General features: G+C 42.6%; 1 protein-coding gene and 1 long non-coding RNA gene across 5 annotated transcripts in view; one reads left to right on the forward strand and one right to left on the reverse strand.

Moving 5' to 3' along the window:
- Positions 1-19,777, forward strand: part of LOC147301423 (uncharacterized) — a 74,185-nt gene that overhangs the window by 41,904 nt on the left and 12,504 nt on the right. The gene's annotated exons all lie outside the window — the stretch shown is intronic.
- The window catches only part of lpp (LIM domain containing preferred translocation partner in lipoma), a 189,849-nt gene that overhangs the window by 35,577 nt on the left and 134,495 nt on the right, over positions 1-19,777 (reverse strand). For all 3 annotated transcript variants that reach the window (XM_086283730.1, XM_086283728.1, XM_086283729.1), the window contains exon 8: positions 10,803-10,899. In XM_086283730.1, coding sequence (XP_086139856.1) covers positions 10,803-10,899 — 97 coding nt within the window. The remainder of the gene's footprint in view (positions 1-10,802; positions 10,900-19,777) is intronic.

Below are 19,777 nucleotides of genomic sequence, written 5' to 3' on the forward strand. Positions count from 1 at the left end.
ACTATGTTACTAAAGAATACAATTCTGCTGGCGCAACCCTTGCAAACCCCAAAGGCAGAGCCAGCGACTGCAGCTCGTATCCAAAACTAATAAAAGAACCGCAAAATCCATTTTGGGACTTCAACTAAAGTTTTGTGCTTGGATTAAAACATCTGATAGACATGGTGGTAAAAACAGAAAAAGCATCTAACTAAACTGTGTGTGTTGTGTTTTGATATTAATAAAAAATGTAAAAAAAAAAAAAAAACAAGGGTTAAAATAAATAGAATTAAAAGACACCGAACAATCACATGACAATTAGAAATGGTCTTGCATTACAGCTAATAAAAAGCCTACAAAACAGCATTAATTTACTGTGACAAGTTGGAAAAGGGTAGGCTGAATAAGCGCACAAAGTTGTGCAAGTTCTTCACGCTTGGAGACATAAACAACAGGACAGTAGGAAGCAAGTCTGTCGAACACATTAGGAGTGTGACTGCTAGCTACTCGAGTGCCAGAGGCCGTGATTTGTGCACTGTTTCGTCTCTTTCCCCTCTAGGTTAATCTACTTTGTTGCTTCAGATTGCCCTCCATGCTGCCTGACAATGCTGTGGCCTTCAGTTTCCTTGGAATGACAAGAGAAATCGCTGTCATCGCTACACTTCAATCTCTGAATGCCTCTTTCCTAACCCCTGCCTTTAATATCATTCCCAATGTCAGCAAATAGCAATCTGCAGAACTGCTGCGGCGATGGTGGAGGATGGAGGATAGGCGAGCCTGTGCCACTAAGCATTACAGCTCAGCCTGTCAGGGCCCACGGCGGCACAGAGAAGGGGTGAGGGTGTGGGGGTGGGGGGTGGGGGCTGGGTGTAGGTTACATGTTTTAGAAGCAGGTTGGCAGGAACGACGTGGAGGGGTGCCAGGGAGCGAGCGGGGCTGGCGAATGGGGTGAAAGAGAGAGAGAAAGCGGGGAGAGGCAGGGGGACAGGTAAGTGTGTTTGCAGCACAATATTTGTACAAGCAGCGCGCGTGTGTTGATGTGCTGTTTATCCGCACTGGGCCGTGCGCTCGTAAGTGTGCCTGCGTTTGCGTGCATGAGCGTGCGGATGTCTACTCATTCCTGAGGTCAAACGCTCACTCACAAATGAAATCTAGCAACGTGAGTGCCCGGAAGCCTCAGCTGGGCTCGCACGGCAGCTGATCTTGCAAGCCTCAGTGGAGCTGTCTCAACGAGGCAGGACAGCAAGCGCCGAGCCTGGCGGGGGAGGACGGGGGAGGGGAGAGCAGGGTTGTAGAGGGGATGGTCACCTCACGTGAACCGCTGCCAAAAAGCGGGCTACTGTCGCCGGCTAAAGAAGCCCCATGCTGGCACGCTGTATCAGCTGAGAAACTAGAAAGCAGCGCGGCGAGGTCAGCGGCAGTGAAGATAATGAGAGCGAAGAGGACCAATAAACTCTGGTGAGCTGAAAAACCAGCAACCCTCTGCCACCCCCCCCTGCTCAAAATAGAAACAAATGACTGAAAATCAGTTGCAAACAAGATGATGACATGGCAGAAAAACTGCTAAGATCTCATTCATAAAAGAAATGAATTATAGACAGTTGAAATAAAGCAGAGCTGTCGGTTTTTGTGGAATTTCTACAATCTGGCAAATTTATTTACAGATTAAGATTCAAAGCATTTCACGTTATTTACATGAGAAAAAGGGTCTTAGAAGTCAAATCCGCAGCCTCACACTGACATGCATACAGCATTTTTCTTATAAAAGGCAGCTATGATGGATCATCCGTGGGTATTGTGTCGTACAATTCAGCCTCTTGCAGTCGTACATTATAATCCACTGTAGGTGGTATAGTGATGCATGGGCTTTAGACAAGTTGCCATGTCACCAGACTGCCTCGTATGCTGCCCTCCTCCCCCTGGGTGGTCTGTGACCTCCTTCCAGCCGCATTATGCTTTTCGATCTCGTTGTGACTGCTCCAACGTACATATACACAGAGTCCAAGACAGCACAACAAAGTGGACACTTAGCCACTGTACCTGAAGGATGTCCTCACATAGAAAAAAGGGCTGAAACCACAATGGATTTAGGAGATTTTTGTCAAATGCTTTGCTTTTAATTCTTTCAATGCTTCAATTTAAACTTATAATCCTTAAGATTTCAGTTCTGGTTGATTTAGCAACACCTGTGGTTTCCATGGTAACATCAAGTGCAGTATAACAGTACAATGAGTGAACTGTTGCTTTGCCAGTAATAACACAGATGAGAACCTAACGTCTGCAGAGCAAACAAACTGCTGTTGTTTTAATAAAGATGTCACCCACTGAAGCCTCATTTATTTTTTAGATGACCGACATGAGCACTAGGAAGCTTGGTCAGAAAGCATACAAACACTAATACTAGAATTTCACACATCGGGACTGGAGCACAGACTCGGACTAGTTAATGGTAAGCCACAGTATTTGTCAGAGAAGGCCATAAACACTGTGGAGAGGTCCAGTCTACAGGCTTAGCTGACAGTTAGCAGTCAGTTGGCACCAATCTGATGAGCAAACTCTGACATACCTATAACGAAGTGCACCACAGTAAAGGGCATTATTAAGTTTAATTTAGTGAATTAATAGTTTATATAATGATCACATTAAAGAACCATTTTTAAATGGATGGTACTGCTTTTTCCCTCAGCTCACTTAGTGCTGACAGGGCTCACTTAGATTAAAAATGAACAACCACAGAAAGATTATTATTATTATTCTACTTTTCATCTTACTTTTAATGTATTTAGTTATTAATTGCCCTGATTGTTGTTGATCCGCCTTGACATGCAAAAGTGTTTGTGATTAGGGGTTGTGTGAGTTTGACTGTGTGGGAAAGCTGAGAAACATCAGCAATTTTGGGGGTCTTATTCCCCTCATCGCCAACCAACTGCCCCTCCCTGAGCCTGGTTCTCTTGGTGGTTTCGTCCTTTTTAAAAAAAAAAAAAGGGGGGTTTTTTCTTTTCCACTGTTACCCACTGCTTACTCACAGGAGGTGGCCTGATTATTGGTGTTGTCTCTGTATTATTGTAGGGTCTTTACCTTACTATAAAAAGGGCCTTACGGCATCTGTTGCTGTGATTTGGTGCTATATATATAAAACTGAATTGAATGTTTAATTAGGAACATAAAAAAATAAGACAATAATGCATAAAATATAAAACACTAGGTTTACAAGCCCAAACACACTGTTAAACTGTTGCAGCAACGTCGGACTCTGGGCTTTACTTTGAGCACTGACGGTTGTTCTGTGCTCCTTTACGCCAGCTGCGGAAAACGCTGTGCAGCAAAGCTCAGTTTTCTGGTCCGTATCAGCTTTTATTTAATCATTTATAACATTTATATTTATAAGTTCAGCGATGTTTATTATTGAAATTGCAAAAAAAAAGCTTTAGAGCTTGTATAGATGTCACTTGCGGTTATTTTATCAGTATCAACATCTAATTAATGGCATACACATGGCGACGTGTTCACCAGTTTGGATTATCTGTATGGATAACTGGAACCTTTCTGGTGGATATGTGTGCCTACGCGTGTGTGTGTGTGTGTGTGTGTGTGTGTGTGTGTGTGTGTGTGTGTGTAAATGGATAGATATTGTCTTTGGGCTTGATGAAGGTCAACAGGATCAAAACTTTGTAAGTGAATAAATGTAAAGCGAAACAGTGTGTAGGAGATTCGTTCAGCTGTCATCCAATATTTCATCATAATGCACAGCCCTCCCTACCCGTCACTCAAACTCACCATATCTCAATAATAATGCAAATTTCAAGCCTTGATACAGTTTAAAGAGTTGAGTTACATAAAGAAAAAAATAATCCTTCCCTGTACAGTCTCTACGAAGGGGGAAATCAAGTAAGCATTTACCGTCAGTTATGCCTGCGCTCAGACGGGGCTTTCCTGCACAAGAAAACTTTGGTGCACTTCAGACAGAGCCAAGGAAAATCAGCAGCACTGTGCAGCAGCAGTCTCTGGCACTTCCACATTTGCTTCATCTTTCAGCCTCAGAGGTTGCTGCATGTGCACAACCAGTAGTCCTGATCCGTTGAACCATATTTCACCGATGGTGCACTTTGTGTGGCCGCTTCACAGTACAGCGTTAGTTTTTAATGCGTTTCATGTTTTTAATGTGAGGCAGGTAGTTTCAGCAGTATCAGTGGGGCTGACATAAATGGAGTTAAATTAAAAACTGTAATGTTGGATTAAAAGCACAATTCCTGAATCGGAGACGGGAGCTCTTAGCCATTCTGGCACGAACTGTGAAAACTACTACGCGGGGAGTTAATTAAAGGAAATTTGAAAAGGAGAAGAAAAGCGTTCCAATTAAAACTGCAAACAACTTATATTTTTCAGATTTTATTTAAAGTGCTGACATTTTAATGCATTATCACTTTGTACCTGCTTGTTTACTGGAGCTTTCCCCCCATCTGTATTCACCCTAAATGAATATTAAAAATAAATTAAACGAGTCACCTTCAGACATTAAGTGGAAACAGTTATCTGTTTTCGGGAAGCTGGTTGGCCAAAGGCATTTTCAGACTGTGGAGGTGGAGTGCGGTGGGGTAGCGTCTTTTTGAGGCAGCAGAAAGGTTTTCACTCTGACACACATCCCATTTGTTATGACATGTAGAGGCACATCTAAAAGCAAACTCCTAAGAGGTTGCTGAGGGCGACCTCAGTAAAATGCAAATGAATTCCACCAGAGTATCTTAGACAATGCACAAAGCTGTCTAAACTGGAAGCCTATTAATCCATTAAGTTGTGATGCTCAGTTGCGTTCTGAAGAATTAGAAGCAGCTCCACAAGAGCACGCAGCATGAACCCAAACTTTTTCTGACCCAATTACCTTAGCCGATCTGTTCCTCTGACTCCTCTGGACGGCACTGGAGCTACACTGCCATTTGTATCTCTTCCAAGATTCCTCATGAACTTTTCATGTGAGGTGCCTTATAAATTATGGGGGCTCTTCCAGCTGACATTATGCGGGAAAAAATGGCAAAGCCTGCCTTTTCTTCTCTGGCTCTTATCATAAAACAAAGGCTAGCTCAAACCAGGAGGAAAGGCTTTCCTGACAGCTCAGAGTCCTGCGTGGAGTACAGTATGCCCATATGAATCTCTCTGCTAATTTCCAATGACTGTCTGTTAATAACATTTATGCCACTGCTCAAAAATCGCTCTGTATAAATATTGATTGGATATTAAAATTTCACCGTTTTCCTAATTCTATACAGTGGAAACGCTGAAAGTCGGCGATCACAGGGAGGAATTCTCCACTTGTCATTCGGGTGTTAAAGCAGAAATAAAAACAGATTCTCTGCGGCAGAAGGAACTACACTGCATAAGTATCATCATCACTAATTGTAAATAATGCAGAGCATCTCATCCTTTCAATTATTCAGCTTTATGTCCTGGTTTTGGTTGACAGAAATGTAGTGATGACAAAATATTGTAAGTTCCTCTGATGCACAAATGCCAAGGCATCTGTACTGCAAGCTGAGTAGCTGTGTCTTATTAGATTTCCACAAACACAGTACACCTACGCACAATCTAAGTGGATTAAATATGACGGATGATGACATTTGGAGAAAAGGCTCTTTCAGATTACTCAAATCTAATCTGGAACTCTAAATCAGGACTAATCAGTTGCTTTTCAAAGAAGCTTCAATCATAGGGGGAATTTCTGGCTTGCAAACTGGGTTTCTCGCAAGAAAAGCCGTTCTTTTATAGTGCATCATTTTCAGGTTTTTTTTAACAGCTTGAGGAGCGTTTGCATTTGGGAATGGCTGCTTTTTTAAATGTCGCCGCAGAAAGTCTTCAAAGACTTGTCCGGCGTAATTGCTGGACTGCAGCAGGAAAGCGTAATGATGGTGTGGTGCTCCGCTGAGTCTAATGAAAAGTTTCCTGGTGACATCACAGAGCCAGAGTATAACATTAATTCAATTCAATTAACCCCCTCTGGACCAATGAAAACTCACTACGGCTGTTTCAGATTAGAAGCTCATCAAAGACATTAGTGACACCAATAAAACTTTGCTATAGGAAGACAATGATCCAGTCCAGTAGCGCGCTCGAGATCGCAGCCCCACGTTGATTAATCTTGTTAATTACTAGCCTTAGGGTTTCAACAACTGTTAGCCCTCTTTCCCCCAATATCCCCGACAAAAAAAGAAGAGGCCTACGTGTCATTAGATCCTTTGTAATTACAAAAGTCTTGCGCTCTGAGACCAATTCTCCCACAGCTCTGGATATACAGAAGGAAACATGCCGGACCGGCGCTGATTCTCACATCGCTGTGCTGAGTGTATGTACATTATTCAGCGGGGGAGGAAGACGGCTCTGTGGATTTCCAGAGCAGCATCTGCCTGCGCTTGAACTCCCTCCTAATGAGTCCCAGCAGTCGCCTCAGTCTCCGGCTCCTGCCCTAACCCTCTTCCCATCTCTCATCGCTGTCGCCATGTTTAACCACAAGATGACCCTCCCTCGCCCTCCTCCTCTTCCGCTCCCGTAACAGACATACGCTGTCAGCTGGGGATGCACACGCTATCCCTAACTTGCTCTGGCTACCTCAGCTCACATATGACCCATTTCTCAACTCCCCATGTCCTTGCTTTACCAGCCTTCAGCCAGTCGGCCTCAGAGCTGGCAAACGGGGGTGACTGCATGCATGGTATAGCAGTACACAGAGTTCATGCCCAGGCTGCAACACATACACCCAAAAATTAGGCCATTCCTCAGTAAAGCGACTATACTTTGTTTAAGCCAGCAGATCCGTTTGACCTATGTCTAATGCGAACCAATTAAGGTCTTTACATGAGTGCGCACCAACGTGAAGCCGAATATCCCTTAATAGCAGTTAAATACACGTCCCTGTAGCTATAATACACCTACACATGGTATCATGGTGTGCTGTGTGATTATGTGCTGATATAAAGCCTGCTGCAGAGTCCCACTGAATGTATTGAATGAGGTATCTAATGGGCATGGGAACTAATTCCAGGGCAAAGGGGATTAAAGGCTAGAGAAAAGAGAGCAGCAGAGGGATGGCACTCGCTGGCAGCTGTGGGTGCAGAGGGCGGAAAAATAGAAATGAAATAAAAATGCACAGAATCCTTGCCTTCTGAATCCTATTTTGCAAAATAGTATTAAAACTGGTATTTTGTTTAATCCTGGCAGTTATATATATATTTTTGTTTCACAATTATAGCAAAATTAAATATAAGTGCTACACAGGGGGAGAAAGGGGAAATGCTGTGAAAAGATGGACACTCAACCAAGATATTATATATTAAAATCCATCTCCTTCATCTGTCCAACACCTTCACTGTGTGCCTCGTTCTCATTACACCTTGAGCCAGAGTTGTGCTTTCGCCTTTGATCAAACTGATATAGTTCTGAGACTCTACCTTGAGGACTTCTTCCCAGACAAGAACAGTCAGTGCTGTTTCTACACCATGAAAATTAATAGATAAGAGAAACAAGAATACAGGGTAGCTTTGCACTGCGTTCAATGCTTGAGCCATTACCTGTAGGTAATGACCTGCCGAGGAGGTCCTGCAGGAATTACACATCTTTCTATATTCCTTTTCCTCTTTGTATTTGCAACATGAATATTTACTCTGAAATAATGTGATAAATAGTCAGTGGTTTATAACCTACAGTCACATCTTCTGGTTGCCTTTCTTTCACCATTTCATCACTGTGCCCCTATTGGCAAATTAATTGGAGACTCGCTGAAAAACTTTGGTTACTAGGGAAAAATGTATACTCCCCAACCGCTTACTGGTTTACTGGCTGTCACTGGGGGAAACTGGTCACAAAGAGGGTGCTGTACCAAAAACACATCTGTGATTGCTTTGGTTTCTAACAGATTGCCGTGGTTGCTCATAGTTTTATTGGAAGACACCGACCTGTCTGCAAACCAACCAAAGAGTGCTGATGAAACTGAAGAGTGCAACAGAGTTCAAAGAAAATCAAAAGGTACAACTTTTGTCTGAAGGTGAACTTTGCCCATTTCTGATTTGCACTGCAGTTTTCACAGTTTCAGTAGCTCTTAGCAAAGATGCCACGAGTTATAGTGATCTGCTAGTTACCAAAGCTATTATGAGCATCTCTTTGCGACCAATCACAAACAAGTGGTTTCTGGGGATTATGTCCTAGCAAATGATGACAACTGTTTTCTAGGCCTGTGTTTAATGGGGTCTAAGAGAACCAAAGATTTTTATATTTCTCTCGAATTAACGAATACTTTTTTAATGTTGCATTTCCCCTGTTGCGTAAATAAAGCCTGGACTTCATGGTCAGATCATTTCTGTGTGTTTTACTTCTTTTTTAATGCCAACACGAAGAGCTGTTGTTGCAATAGCCAATTATTTTCCAGTGTCACTTTAAAGGTGGTTTTCATGATGCCTTCATGTGTTCAACAAATCAGTATTGTCAAGTTGAGTGATGGAGAGGCAATGGAGAAAGGCTTAGCAACACAACTTGACCAAGTGGTGACCTACACAATCCTAATGCATACATAAGATTATGTTTGCGCTGGGAACCAATTACACTAAGAGTTCCAGGAGGGAATGAGACACAGGTGGAAGTTTTCAAAACTTAAACCAATGAAAGAGGGACAAACAAAAAGGGAACAAGCAGGAAATAAAACTAGGGTAACAGAGATGGGAAAATAACCTTCAAGGCAAAACAGGAAATGAGACAAACAATGAGACATACAGTCTAACAAAATAGCAGAGACAGGGGAAGACAGGAGGCAGAAGAAACTCAAACAGACGCACAAAAACAACAACTCTATCAAGAGAACAAAAGGCTGGAAAACCCCAGGATCATGACAAACGTACACTTACGTCTGGACCAATTACAGTCCTGAAATCTGACTTCTAAGAACTAAAATGGTCTGCAGTTCCTGCAGTTCAAACACAGAAAATCTCCAATAGTTACTACCAACCACTGAACCAGATACCAACCTAACTTACGTCACTATAAGGATGAATCTAGGAACTCTTAATTCAGGTTTTTCCGTTTTAACCCACAATTCCACATTTTGCTAGTCAGCAATCAAACCCAACAGCAGACACTCAGTCTCAGTTTCTTTGCTTTTTTAAAAGTAACTAAGGAGCCTGTTTGGTTCTACTTTTAGTTTCACAAAATGTCACAGTGAAAATGACAGAGTGAGTGCTCCTAATGAGATCACACTGCCTGCACTAATGTTTGCAGAACTGCTTTTGAAATCCTTCAAAAAGAATGTTGTTTATCTGCAAAGCTCTTCCCAGTAATACTTACACGTGACCCAAACAGTGAGTAATGAGCTAATTTTAACCACTTTTCTACTAGCACCTATGACTGTTGTCATGTCAGCGACACTTACTGCTGAGATTCCAGATCCAATTACAGCAAAAATTACTATTTAGATTTGTTCAAGCAGCAAAGCGGGGCTGAGGGAGAACATTAAATCACCCCGAGCGCTATACGGAGCAAATATGTCGCTACCATATATGAAAACACAACAGGGACAAGGCAAATGATCCTGTCACCATGTCTGGTAATAGGAACAGGAACAGGAGGAAGGGGCTGAGGGAGAAATCAATTAAGAAACACTGTGATATTATAAAAGAGAAAATATCCAACTGTCTTTATGAATGTTAAGACAGTCAGTTGATGCCCATATATGGCAAATATGCAAGTTTTGTATTCAACTTCAAAATGTTTCCCAAGATTTTTGTGTAGCAGACAATAAAGCGTCTGAGGTGCCAAATTAATAAATAAGATAATCCGGTGCTCTGTCAATACGAAAATAAGGATGCTGGTGCTATTCATTAGTTCCACTAGGCTGTAGCTCTGTGGTTGGTTAGTTAAACCAGAAGGAGCAAAAACGTTATAATAACACGAAGCATGTTCATGCACGCCAGCATGCAGGTTGCTGCTGTATGCTTAAAAAGTGATAACCTGACAAATGCAGGTTATTACATTAACCTCGTTTCTAAAATGAAAATATGAATAAGTTCAATGCTGGTTGGATTTGGTGTTACACTTAAAGAATACTTTTAGATTGTAAATGTGTTTTTAAATGGTTGACTCAAGTCGTAATATTTTGTTAAATTTTTTTTAATTAATTTATTATTTTAAATCACTTGCATTTCGTACATATTTGTATTTTCAGCATTTCGGACTTTTGTTTCGGCAATTTTTTTTAGTTCGTCTCACATTCATATAGAAAAATGCAAAGTATATTACTTAATACACCTCCAAAAAACCTGTAATTTCAGGAATGACCTGGTATTCCAGTTGTCATAAAAACTGCATATACTGCAGATCAACTGTAAAAGAAATACTAATGCATCCTAACTGTCCATATCATTTACTGCATATAAAACCTGCTCTGAGTCCACTTATTGCTGAATGAAGAGCTGTTTGACATCTCGAGCTAAGCTTTTTGTCCGTTGCAGCATGAAGAAGGGATTGATCAGCATCTACATCCTCCTTTCTAACAGTATTAGGGATAAAAATTTCCGAAATGACCATCATGTTGCATTCAATAAGACTTGAGACCATAAACTCATTAGTAAAGTTCTTACTCGGGTTGGAGATCAAAGAAACCAAACTCATATTTTCTCATAGACTTCAATATAGTCACACTTCTTTCTACAACCAAAGAAGTCGCCCCCTGCTGACCGTTAAAAAGAATGCAGGTTCAAGGCACTTATACGTTAGCATACGCTACATCTATGTTTCCTTAGCAAAAGCATGTTGCTGATCAGGTGTTGGTGAAATGAGATTTGGCATCTTACCAAAATATTCCTCGGACGGAGGGTTGTCCATGTCGTACAGCATCTTCTTGGTCAGGCGTTCCAGCTCATCTTCAGGGTGGGCCATGGGAGCGCTGCCCTGAAAACAGAGAAAGGAACATACGGTGGCTGTGACTCGGAGAGAAACCTCAAAGAGGTAATGAACATTTACATCACTCTGAAGAAACTTATCTGTGATCCGTTCAGCTTTAAAAGGAAAGAAAGGGTATAGCAGATGTATATAAGTAACACAAGTCTAGCTTCGAGTTAAAGCTTCACAAAAACCTTACTAAAAAAGGATGAAGCATGGCCTCAAGGTCAACCAAAACACTTTCACCATAATTAAGATGCAGCCAACGGTCCTGGGTCTGCCTTTCCCCTCTGAGATATCTGACCCTGGCTCAGGCCCCGGTGGTGTGCAGCCCAGAAGGTTGAGCATTTCCTTCTGTGCAACACAAGTATGTGGAAAAAACTGTGACCCTGACTAATCCCTCTGTTTGGAAAATAACGATAGCAGAAGAAACAGAAGGGGAAAACATTAGAAGATAGCTGCTTTTTAAGTCTCGTACATTTGGGCGATAGGTCGAGAGATACTTATTTAATCATACTGTGAGCACAAAAAGATTTCGGGTGCGAGCTGTGCCGGGGCCTAATCTGTGAAAGAGTCTGAAAGGATGACATAACTCTCTGAAGATGCCACTTCTTCTTCTTCCTTGTGAGTCTGCCCTCCTTCTTATCATGCAGCATCTGACATCTGCCTGCTGTGCCTGTATGGGGCTGACGTGTTGTGCCTGACATTTTCTGCCAATCATCCTCAGACTTCGAGAATCCCCCTCCTCCCCTCCAGCTTCGGCTCATGGTGCGTCACAGGTGCGTGTGTGTCCTTTTAGACACCCCAGAGGCTTGAACTCGACGCTCTTCGCGCTGCGTGGCCGAGCTTTTTCAGAAAATCAGCGACACTCGGATGACCTTCCCTAGATCTGGGGCCGACTGAATCTTTACAGAAGATTTGATTTTCAATATTGCAACATGGGCAAAGATCTGAGCTGACCTTTGAGGTGCTCCTAATTGTGGCATCTGGGAGCTGGATGAGCGTGAACTAAGCGTTCGGTTTACTCTGTCACATAAAGGAATCAGATTGGTCAATAGGAGATTTAGAGAAAACATATTTTTGTATGCAGAACAAGAGCGTAATTACAGATCCAGTCACCCAGCACTTCTGGTGTTATCGACTCCGTCTGTGTGCATTTTACCCTCAGGTGTGCACACGACTATATTGCACCCTCTGTAATTCATTCATCCCCGCCAGTTCGACACTCAAGTCGCTGGTATTCCTCAAAATATTTGTTTTTAACACTGTTTTTGTCAAAGTGTCAAGAAGGATTAAGAAAACTTTGTATAGATGTTTTTTTTCCCCAAAATGTCGCTGGTGACCTGAGGCGTGTAATAACTTAAGTTCTTTGAATAACAGAATGCTGTAATCTCTTGTAATCTCCAGTTTGACTTCATGATGGAAGGCCTGTCTCATGCCTAAACGCAGACTGTCGGGCCAAAAATTGAGTGTAACGCACACCACAGCAGCATTTTCTTAACAGCAGCTCTGCAAATGAAGACGGCCTGCTTGAGCTCACTGATGAGTAGGCATTCATGAAAACGATCGTTTTAAAAAATGACAAAGCAATTAAGAGCGCCTCGTGCGTAAATTAGCAGTCCTGATAGAAGTTAGCATTAGCACTGCGGCTGAAGACAAAGGAAGCTACCATGACTTCCAAAAGTTTCATTTGCTCTGAATCGGAAGAAGAGCTCCGGTGGACTCCACAGTGAGCCACAATTTGCACAGTAACCAAGCTAAAGCAACTAAAAACACGTTACCGTGATTCATGATTACAGTTCTGACAGGCCATTTACGTTCCCATGGCGAGAGAATAATGGCACTGTCAGAGCTGCTGGCATGCTTCAGTCACGCACAAGGTGTCCTTTGGCAGCAGCGTGTGACACAATATTGAGACTACATTGTCACTCCCAGAGTGCCACTTTTAAAACATGCAGGATTACTGTTGTGAATAGGGAAACTTTTCCTAACCCTAAAATGAAACAAATCTCCAAAAATGAAACAAACGAGTCAGAAAAACGGGAGACTGTGTGCACCAGCCTCCTGGGTGAGAAACCTGCAGCCTAATGCGGACTTCCCTGATCTCTGTCACTGGACCGTGGGTTCTCTGCAGCCAGCACACGTAAGCCACAGACGATAAATAAACGACAACAGAGAGCTTGTTGGTGAAATCTCACAAACGCTCGGGGATGAGATCACGGTGACTGCTTTGTAAACAACAAAGTGAAATTTCAGCTCGTGTCTGAGGGTACAAATATGATTTGACTATTACTGCAGAACGGGAGGCAAACTTTAATAAACTGTAAAAGTAAATAAATACACAAATATTAAACTTTGCTTACATGCTGCTAATTATTTGACATGCACACACTTTAGAACACAGCACAGACGCTTCTTCCAGTGTATAAACACAGACTCATGCATTTCAGGATCAATTTTCATGAACGTGACTCACCGTGCGTGTCAAAGTTACGGGAACACGTATACAACTGTGTAATTTCAACAGTACATTAAAGGTTGTGTTCGAAATGTGCAGTGTATCTGAAAAGAGTCAGCTGCGTGGTACGTTTATTTACAGAGATGGTGAGAAACGCTGAGCTCTGCATACTGTCCACGCTGTATCAGCGAGCGTCAGAACTTTATGATGCATGACTTTACCCGGCCTGGCTCAGGATGCAGCCAGCTCATAATGGAAGCCCAAACAGCAGGCCTCATTAACTCTGAGGGATCGACACGTTGGACGTGCAAATCTTTCTTCTCTCTAGAGAGCAGCTGGGTCTGAGCGCTCGGATTCCTTGGGACCTCGCGCTTCCTCAGCTGCTCAGCCATCATCGGCCAGATCACATGATTAAGAGGAGACGAAAGGAAACGTTCCTCAGCGGCCGGGTATTCCTCGTTTTCACCTTAAATCCCATTTCTTTTTTAATAATACAAAATGGTCAAAGGTGGCATACAACAACTCGCACAACAGAAAACAAAATCAATCATATACCTGAAAGAAGTGCCCCTGTTGTCAACCTTCTGCTCATTATGCCGGTGTTGCTAGCTTGAGACAGTGAAGTAGACGATTTAACACTGTTAATCTTAGCTCCACATCAAAAGCACATTGGAGAGGGAACGAAATGCTGCTATTACCAGAAACAGACTTTTGAGTTTAAGCTTCATTTATATCTTATCCACTCTTTGACACCCCGCAGCAATGCACTGCCAGAGAGTTTAAAGCACCTTGTTAGGGAGTCTTTTGTGACAGCACAGAATAATTTTTCACTTGAATAAGAGAAAGAAATTGCTTCCCTGCACGCTTTATGATTGAGTCGCAGTTCCTGTTCAGCTTTTCAGAGGCAACAATAGAAACCATACAGCAGCTATATGTGCCGCAGACGTGAATTTTTCAGTTATGTCTGGCTCAATTCAGTAAATTGTTTGCCTAAGCCTTCGGGACACTCTGTCGCAGTTTCATTGAAGTTGGTGCTTAAATTTCGTTGGCCTAACATCTGCACCCTTCGTACATTGTTTTGCACGGACAGGCTCGCAGGTTTCACTCGTAACGCCCCTGAAAGATATCCTGATGGATCATCAAATGCTTTCCACTTGAAAAATGATTTTGTTAAATGCCAGAACACATAAAATCACAGACAACAATAGCATCTATAAGTGACCGCCGTTGCGTGCTAGCTGATATGGCGCGACAGAGTCTGGGAGCTGATCGCTGCCCGACTGCCACATCTATGAATAAAGCTGTGTGCACCACCCACTGTGGAATTGGCATTGTGTCAGACCCGATTAGGTGACGAGTGGAGTGTGCTGGGTGGGGTGAGGAGTCGGGGGGGGGGGGGGGGGGGGGGGGGGGCTCCGTACATGCTCTCACCTGATGCCCTGACAGCGCTGTGTCCCGCTAAGAACTAAACCTCAGGCTCTGTCTTTCCTGCTTCCACTGCAGTGACAGAGAGTGAACAGGAGAGACAACTGTTCTCAGGGCATCACATCTGCACCTTTGTTAGAGGAGGTGCAACAAAGGCGTCCAAACAGGAAGCTGGAACTATACGCACAGCATCGCTACAGATCTGTGAGACGAAACCACACAGAGCACATCAGCTCTGTCACAGTAAAGATCCAACGTTTTTAAATTTGTTGTAACAAGAGAAGACATCAAATTAAGACACTAAATTACATTTGAGAATTTAATTGTCTCTCTTTAGACGTCTCCGCAATGGATTATCTAGATGGAGGATGCCTCCTCCTCTCCTGTCACTACTTCCATGAAAATCCTCTGAGGGCTTCCTCTTTTCCTCCTGCCTGGCAGCTCCATCTTCATCATCCTTTGTCAATAAGTCGCCTATCCCTCCTCTGCACATGTCCAAACCATCTCAGCCTCACCTCTCTAACTTAGTCTCCAAACTGCCCAACCTGATCTGTCCTTTCTTATAGATTAATTTCTAATTTTGTCCATTCTACTCACGCCTATGAGAACCATAACATCTTCAGCTTACGTCCAATCTTAACATCTCACTACTATTTCGTAAACCACCCCTTTTGGTGCCATCCTTCTGTCACAAATCACCCCACACTCATCTCCACCCACTCCACCCTCTCTGCTCTCTCTTCTTCACCTCTCTTATGCAACATCCTTTGCTTTGGATGGTTGACTACAGGTATTTAAACTCATCTAGCTTCACTTTCTCTACTTTTTGAGTCTTCACCCTCTCATTTACACACGTGCATTCTGTCTTGCGTCCACCGACTTTCATCCTCTTCTCTCAAGAGCATACCTCCACCTCTCCAGTCTCTAGTCACTCCCTGCTACTCACAGTGCTCACAGTTTCAGATCACAGTCTCATCTGCAAACACCTAAATACTCAGTTTCATACGGTTCTTTTCATGAGAGAGTGGCTATTCCTAATATGGCCACCACAGGTAAGCAGTTCTACCTGCTGTTTAAATCATTTGTTTGAGAGGCAGCCAACCAAAAGCAAGGTGGCTTAAAGGGAGTGGAGTTAAAAGAGGGCTTAGATCGACCACGCCCCAGTACTTTTATATGGCATGTTTTATACTGCTCACACAGACTCACACACTGATGGAAGGGTTGGGAGGTAATTGAGTATCTTGGAGTGGGGGAATCAGGGATGTTCCAATTGTGATGAGCTTCCAACTGGTGAACCCACTTCAACTCCACAGATGCCCCAATAAACATTATTTATAGTGGAGAGTTAATAGCAACATGGCTTCTCCTAAATACTGAATCTCATGAAACGAGAGATGACTTAGAATATAACCATAACAAGCCAAAAGGGAAACATGTGGTTGAGTATACAAGGCTGTAAAATGTTCCCATCAGTAACCCACCTGCAAGTCTACAGAAGGCCAAGCAAACACGGCTCATCAGGATCTACAAATACACAAAACTGCACTTTCCTCTTTCTAAAAACAACACACACACACACAGCAGCTACAGTACCATTACAGTTTAGATTTCTTTACCCAAAAAGTGAGCATAATTCAAATGTCAGTTCAACTTTTGAGGAATCGTGAGTTGTATCTTCATATTTAGGTCACTCCTTTTTTCTTCTTCTTGTTTTGCATAGTCCAAAAGGAGCATGCGAACACAATGAGACCAAGAGCCGCTGCATAAACAGCACAAGCCACTGAGCTGAAAGCGATAACCAGAAGGGGGGAAAAGTACAAGCAGTGTAAAAAGAGCCCGATGGAAAGCAACACTAATCCGTGTCTCCATCAGCTGCGCGTTTCTTCTCATCTACTTCCTGTAAATGCAGCATTGCACCTTAAACCAAGCACAATTGTCTTGCCTTTAACAATAGCCGAACACTTCCTGCACGATCAGCACAAACTGAAGAAAGACATAATCACTCACAGACACATTTATCCACAGATTAAATGATGATGGACTTCACAATGCAGAAATACTCTTTAGTGTCAATGGAGCTGCAGCTTTAAGTCAGAGCCGCTTTAGTCAGCTCACAAAAATGTGACACCCTGGCTTTTTGTCTCTCTCAGTCACAGCTGTATTATTTGAAATGGACATTGAGCCTTTGGAAGGGAATTGGCTTATTAAAATAATAGTAATAATAACCACAACAACAGCAAATGGACCACTGCATTAGTGAAGGTTCACGAGTGGATTGAATTTTCTTATTGGATTGGAAATGTCTAAAAATATGCATTTGTTGCCGCAACACTAAACGAGTGATTACAGCAGCTTAGGCGACTCTGTTTCACCAGAACAATGAAAGGATTGCTGGATCAGTCACACTATCCTTTCAGAGTGTGCGCGTGTGTGTGTGCTGGGACTTCTACACGTCGTGTGTTTAGAATCAAACGTGCAGGTTAAATGCTGTGTATTAACAGCTCTTACTTTACAGTGGATGGTATTGACTGTATCAGGGTGACACAATATAAAACCTATGAAAGCCCCTTTCATTTATAAAACTGACCAGGGTGCACTTAGAGGCGGATGAGACGCCACTATCTCTCTCCGACTCCAAATGAAGGCAATAAAAACATCACCTGTGGTGAAAGTTTGCTTTGTCATTTCTCCAACCGATCGCATGTTCGTAGCTTTATGTAATCCAAATGATGAATATGCAGCCTGCGATGTAAAACAGGTTACGAGTAATCTGTAACGCATTACACTTTGAGAGGAGACATCGCGGCGCTGCAAATTAAGCTCAAGGCCACCTTCTGAGGAGGCGCAGATAAAGTATACATTCTCTCCAAACAAAATAGGTCATGCTGTTTCAGCTCCAATTAAACAGAGAGGAAAAAAATAACAGTCAACTGTAGAGCAGCTGTGTACAGAGCAGCCGACGATAATTAAAAATTAACCAATTCCATAATTGACTTTTTCCACAGCCATTCAAACCTTTGCTGAGAAGTGAATTCACATAAAGGGATGAATTTGAGAGTGTTTGCAGACATGTAATGTATGTAGAGGGGCCTTTCAATGTTTGTAAGATGTGCGTGTGTAAAAACTAGGTCATCTGTTTGGAACTGACACATCCCCCTGCAAACAGATATTTGAAAATCTGAGCGTGCAGAGAGGGGTGCCACGAGCAATCTAAAAAAACAAAAAACAAGAACCCAACAACAACAACAACAAATGACTGCACAAATTGTTGGGACGGAGATAAAACTTATTTGGCGTCTCTTTGTATACAATTACCATCCTGCGACCGGAGCAAACACGATATTAAAGAGGATGCAGGTTTCCCTGGTTTTGGGTGCAAGCTCCAAGTGTTCTCCTGCAGTTTCCTCATGTGGTAGCCTAGATCCATATTTAAACACATGTGGTGGACATAATGAAGATTCATACAGGTTATCCTTTCAAATCGATGTATCGGGAACCTGCACTTCCCTTTTGTAATACACAGTGGTGCCGATCTCCTGTGTAATTTTACCTCTCAGGCAAAACCATGATATATCCTTCCCAATTCCACCTAAACAACTGCATGGTTTGTCTGAATGACACCCTGAGAGATATCTCCTGACCAAAAGCTACCGCTCAAACGCTGCGGCCAAGATCACACAAAGGCCAATCCGCTCGGGGACGCTTCCCCGATGTGGGAAAAAAAAAAATGATTCGAAAGTGTACACGTTTCACTGACTCTGATTCAAGGGCGGATAAAAGACTTCTATTGTGGTCAGAGAAGGATGTGAGGAGGGAAGAGAGGACACCAAAAACTGAGAAAACTTGGTGTGCAGAAAGGTGTTGAGGAGATCATGTCCAGGAGGATCCAGCAGGGGCCACTGTTCATGCAGGTGGTTTTGGCCACATCGTTTGTAACTGAACCAAAAAGAGCCTTTTTCTTACTGTGTGATCAATACATTAACACAGCCAAGCAGTGTCAGACAGTCCATCAGTTCTTCCCCATTGAATGAAGTGAGCTAATTAAAGCCATTCTTTACTAACTAATCTTGGACACAGAGGACTGAACACTCTTCACACCAAATATTTTTTATTGTTTACATACAGGGACCGTCTGTCACTGGAGTCAATGCAAGAAAGCCATCCACTGTGCTCAGTGTCAGCTCTGGTATAAAAAGGAATAAACAGTGTTTAGAAAGCCTACCGTACCTCTGCTACTCTTTCAGTGCACACAGGGGCTGTGGTGATGAAAAGCTAGAACCATCAATCAAACACAATCTACATGGACATTATTGTACAGCACTGTCTGGAGTTTTACACAATATTAAAATAGATTGATGTGGAATTTACAGGGCTTCACACTTAGCTTCACTAGCATTATTGCAGCCACCAGCTTTGTCATGTGGTTGTACCGTCACATGACTTGGTCTCTTTTTTTTGCGATTTGCACACCGCAATTTTGCACGTGCCCAACAGCGACTTGATATTTGAAAAATAAACAGAAAGTTTCTCAGCCATGAGCAGTGGCTGAGCAAATGGGTCATCAAATTAAGAAACAAAAAATATCATCTAGTAAGATGAATGCATAACAGCAGAATGCTTAACCTCTGAAAAGTAGTAGAGTCTGCAACCAGTCATCGGGTTTCTAACTGTTGTTCAAAGATACTACAAGATTTTACTGTTTGGATTGCAAGTATATAGCAGTCTCGGTGTTCTGTGCTTTGGTAGCTGTTTTGTGGATGCGAGTCCCTTCCTGTTGCGTGAAAGGCTCAGTTTCGGACAGTCTATTTTTAGCTATTTATCATTTCAAGATGCACGGATATCCCTAATATGGTCATCTGTGGCAGAGGAGCTGCAAACACCTACTGCTCAAACGTTCTGTTTGTATGAAGCAGCCAATCAGGAGAAAGTTTTCTTGAATGGAAGGGGAAGTGAGCTAAAAAAGCATTTCACACTTCAGATCGAGAAAGTCTTTTGTTAGAATGT

The sequence above is a fragment of the Aulonocara sp. 'chitande type north' Nkhata Bay genome, linkage group LG23 (genome assembly GCF_057382095.1).
Source record: "Aulonocara sp. 'chitande type north' Nkhata Bay isolate Kocher_YH1m ecotype deep benthic linkage group LG23, A_spYH_male_GT1.1, whole genome shotgun sequence".
In the NCBI taxonomy this organism is placed as follows: Eukaryota; Metazoa; Chordata; class Actinopteri; order Cichliformes; family Cichlidae; genus Aulonocara; species Aulonocara sp. 'chitande type north' Nkhata Bay.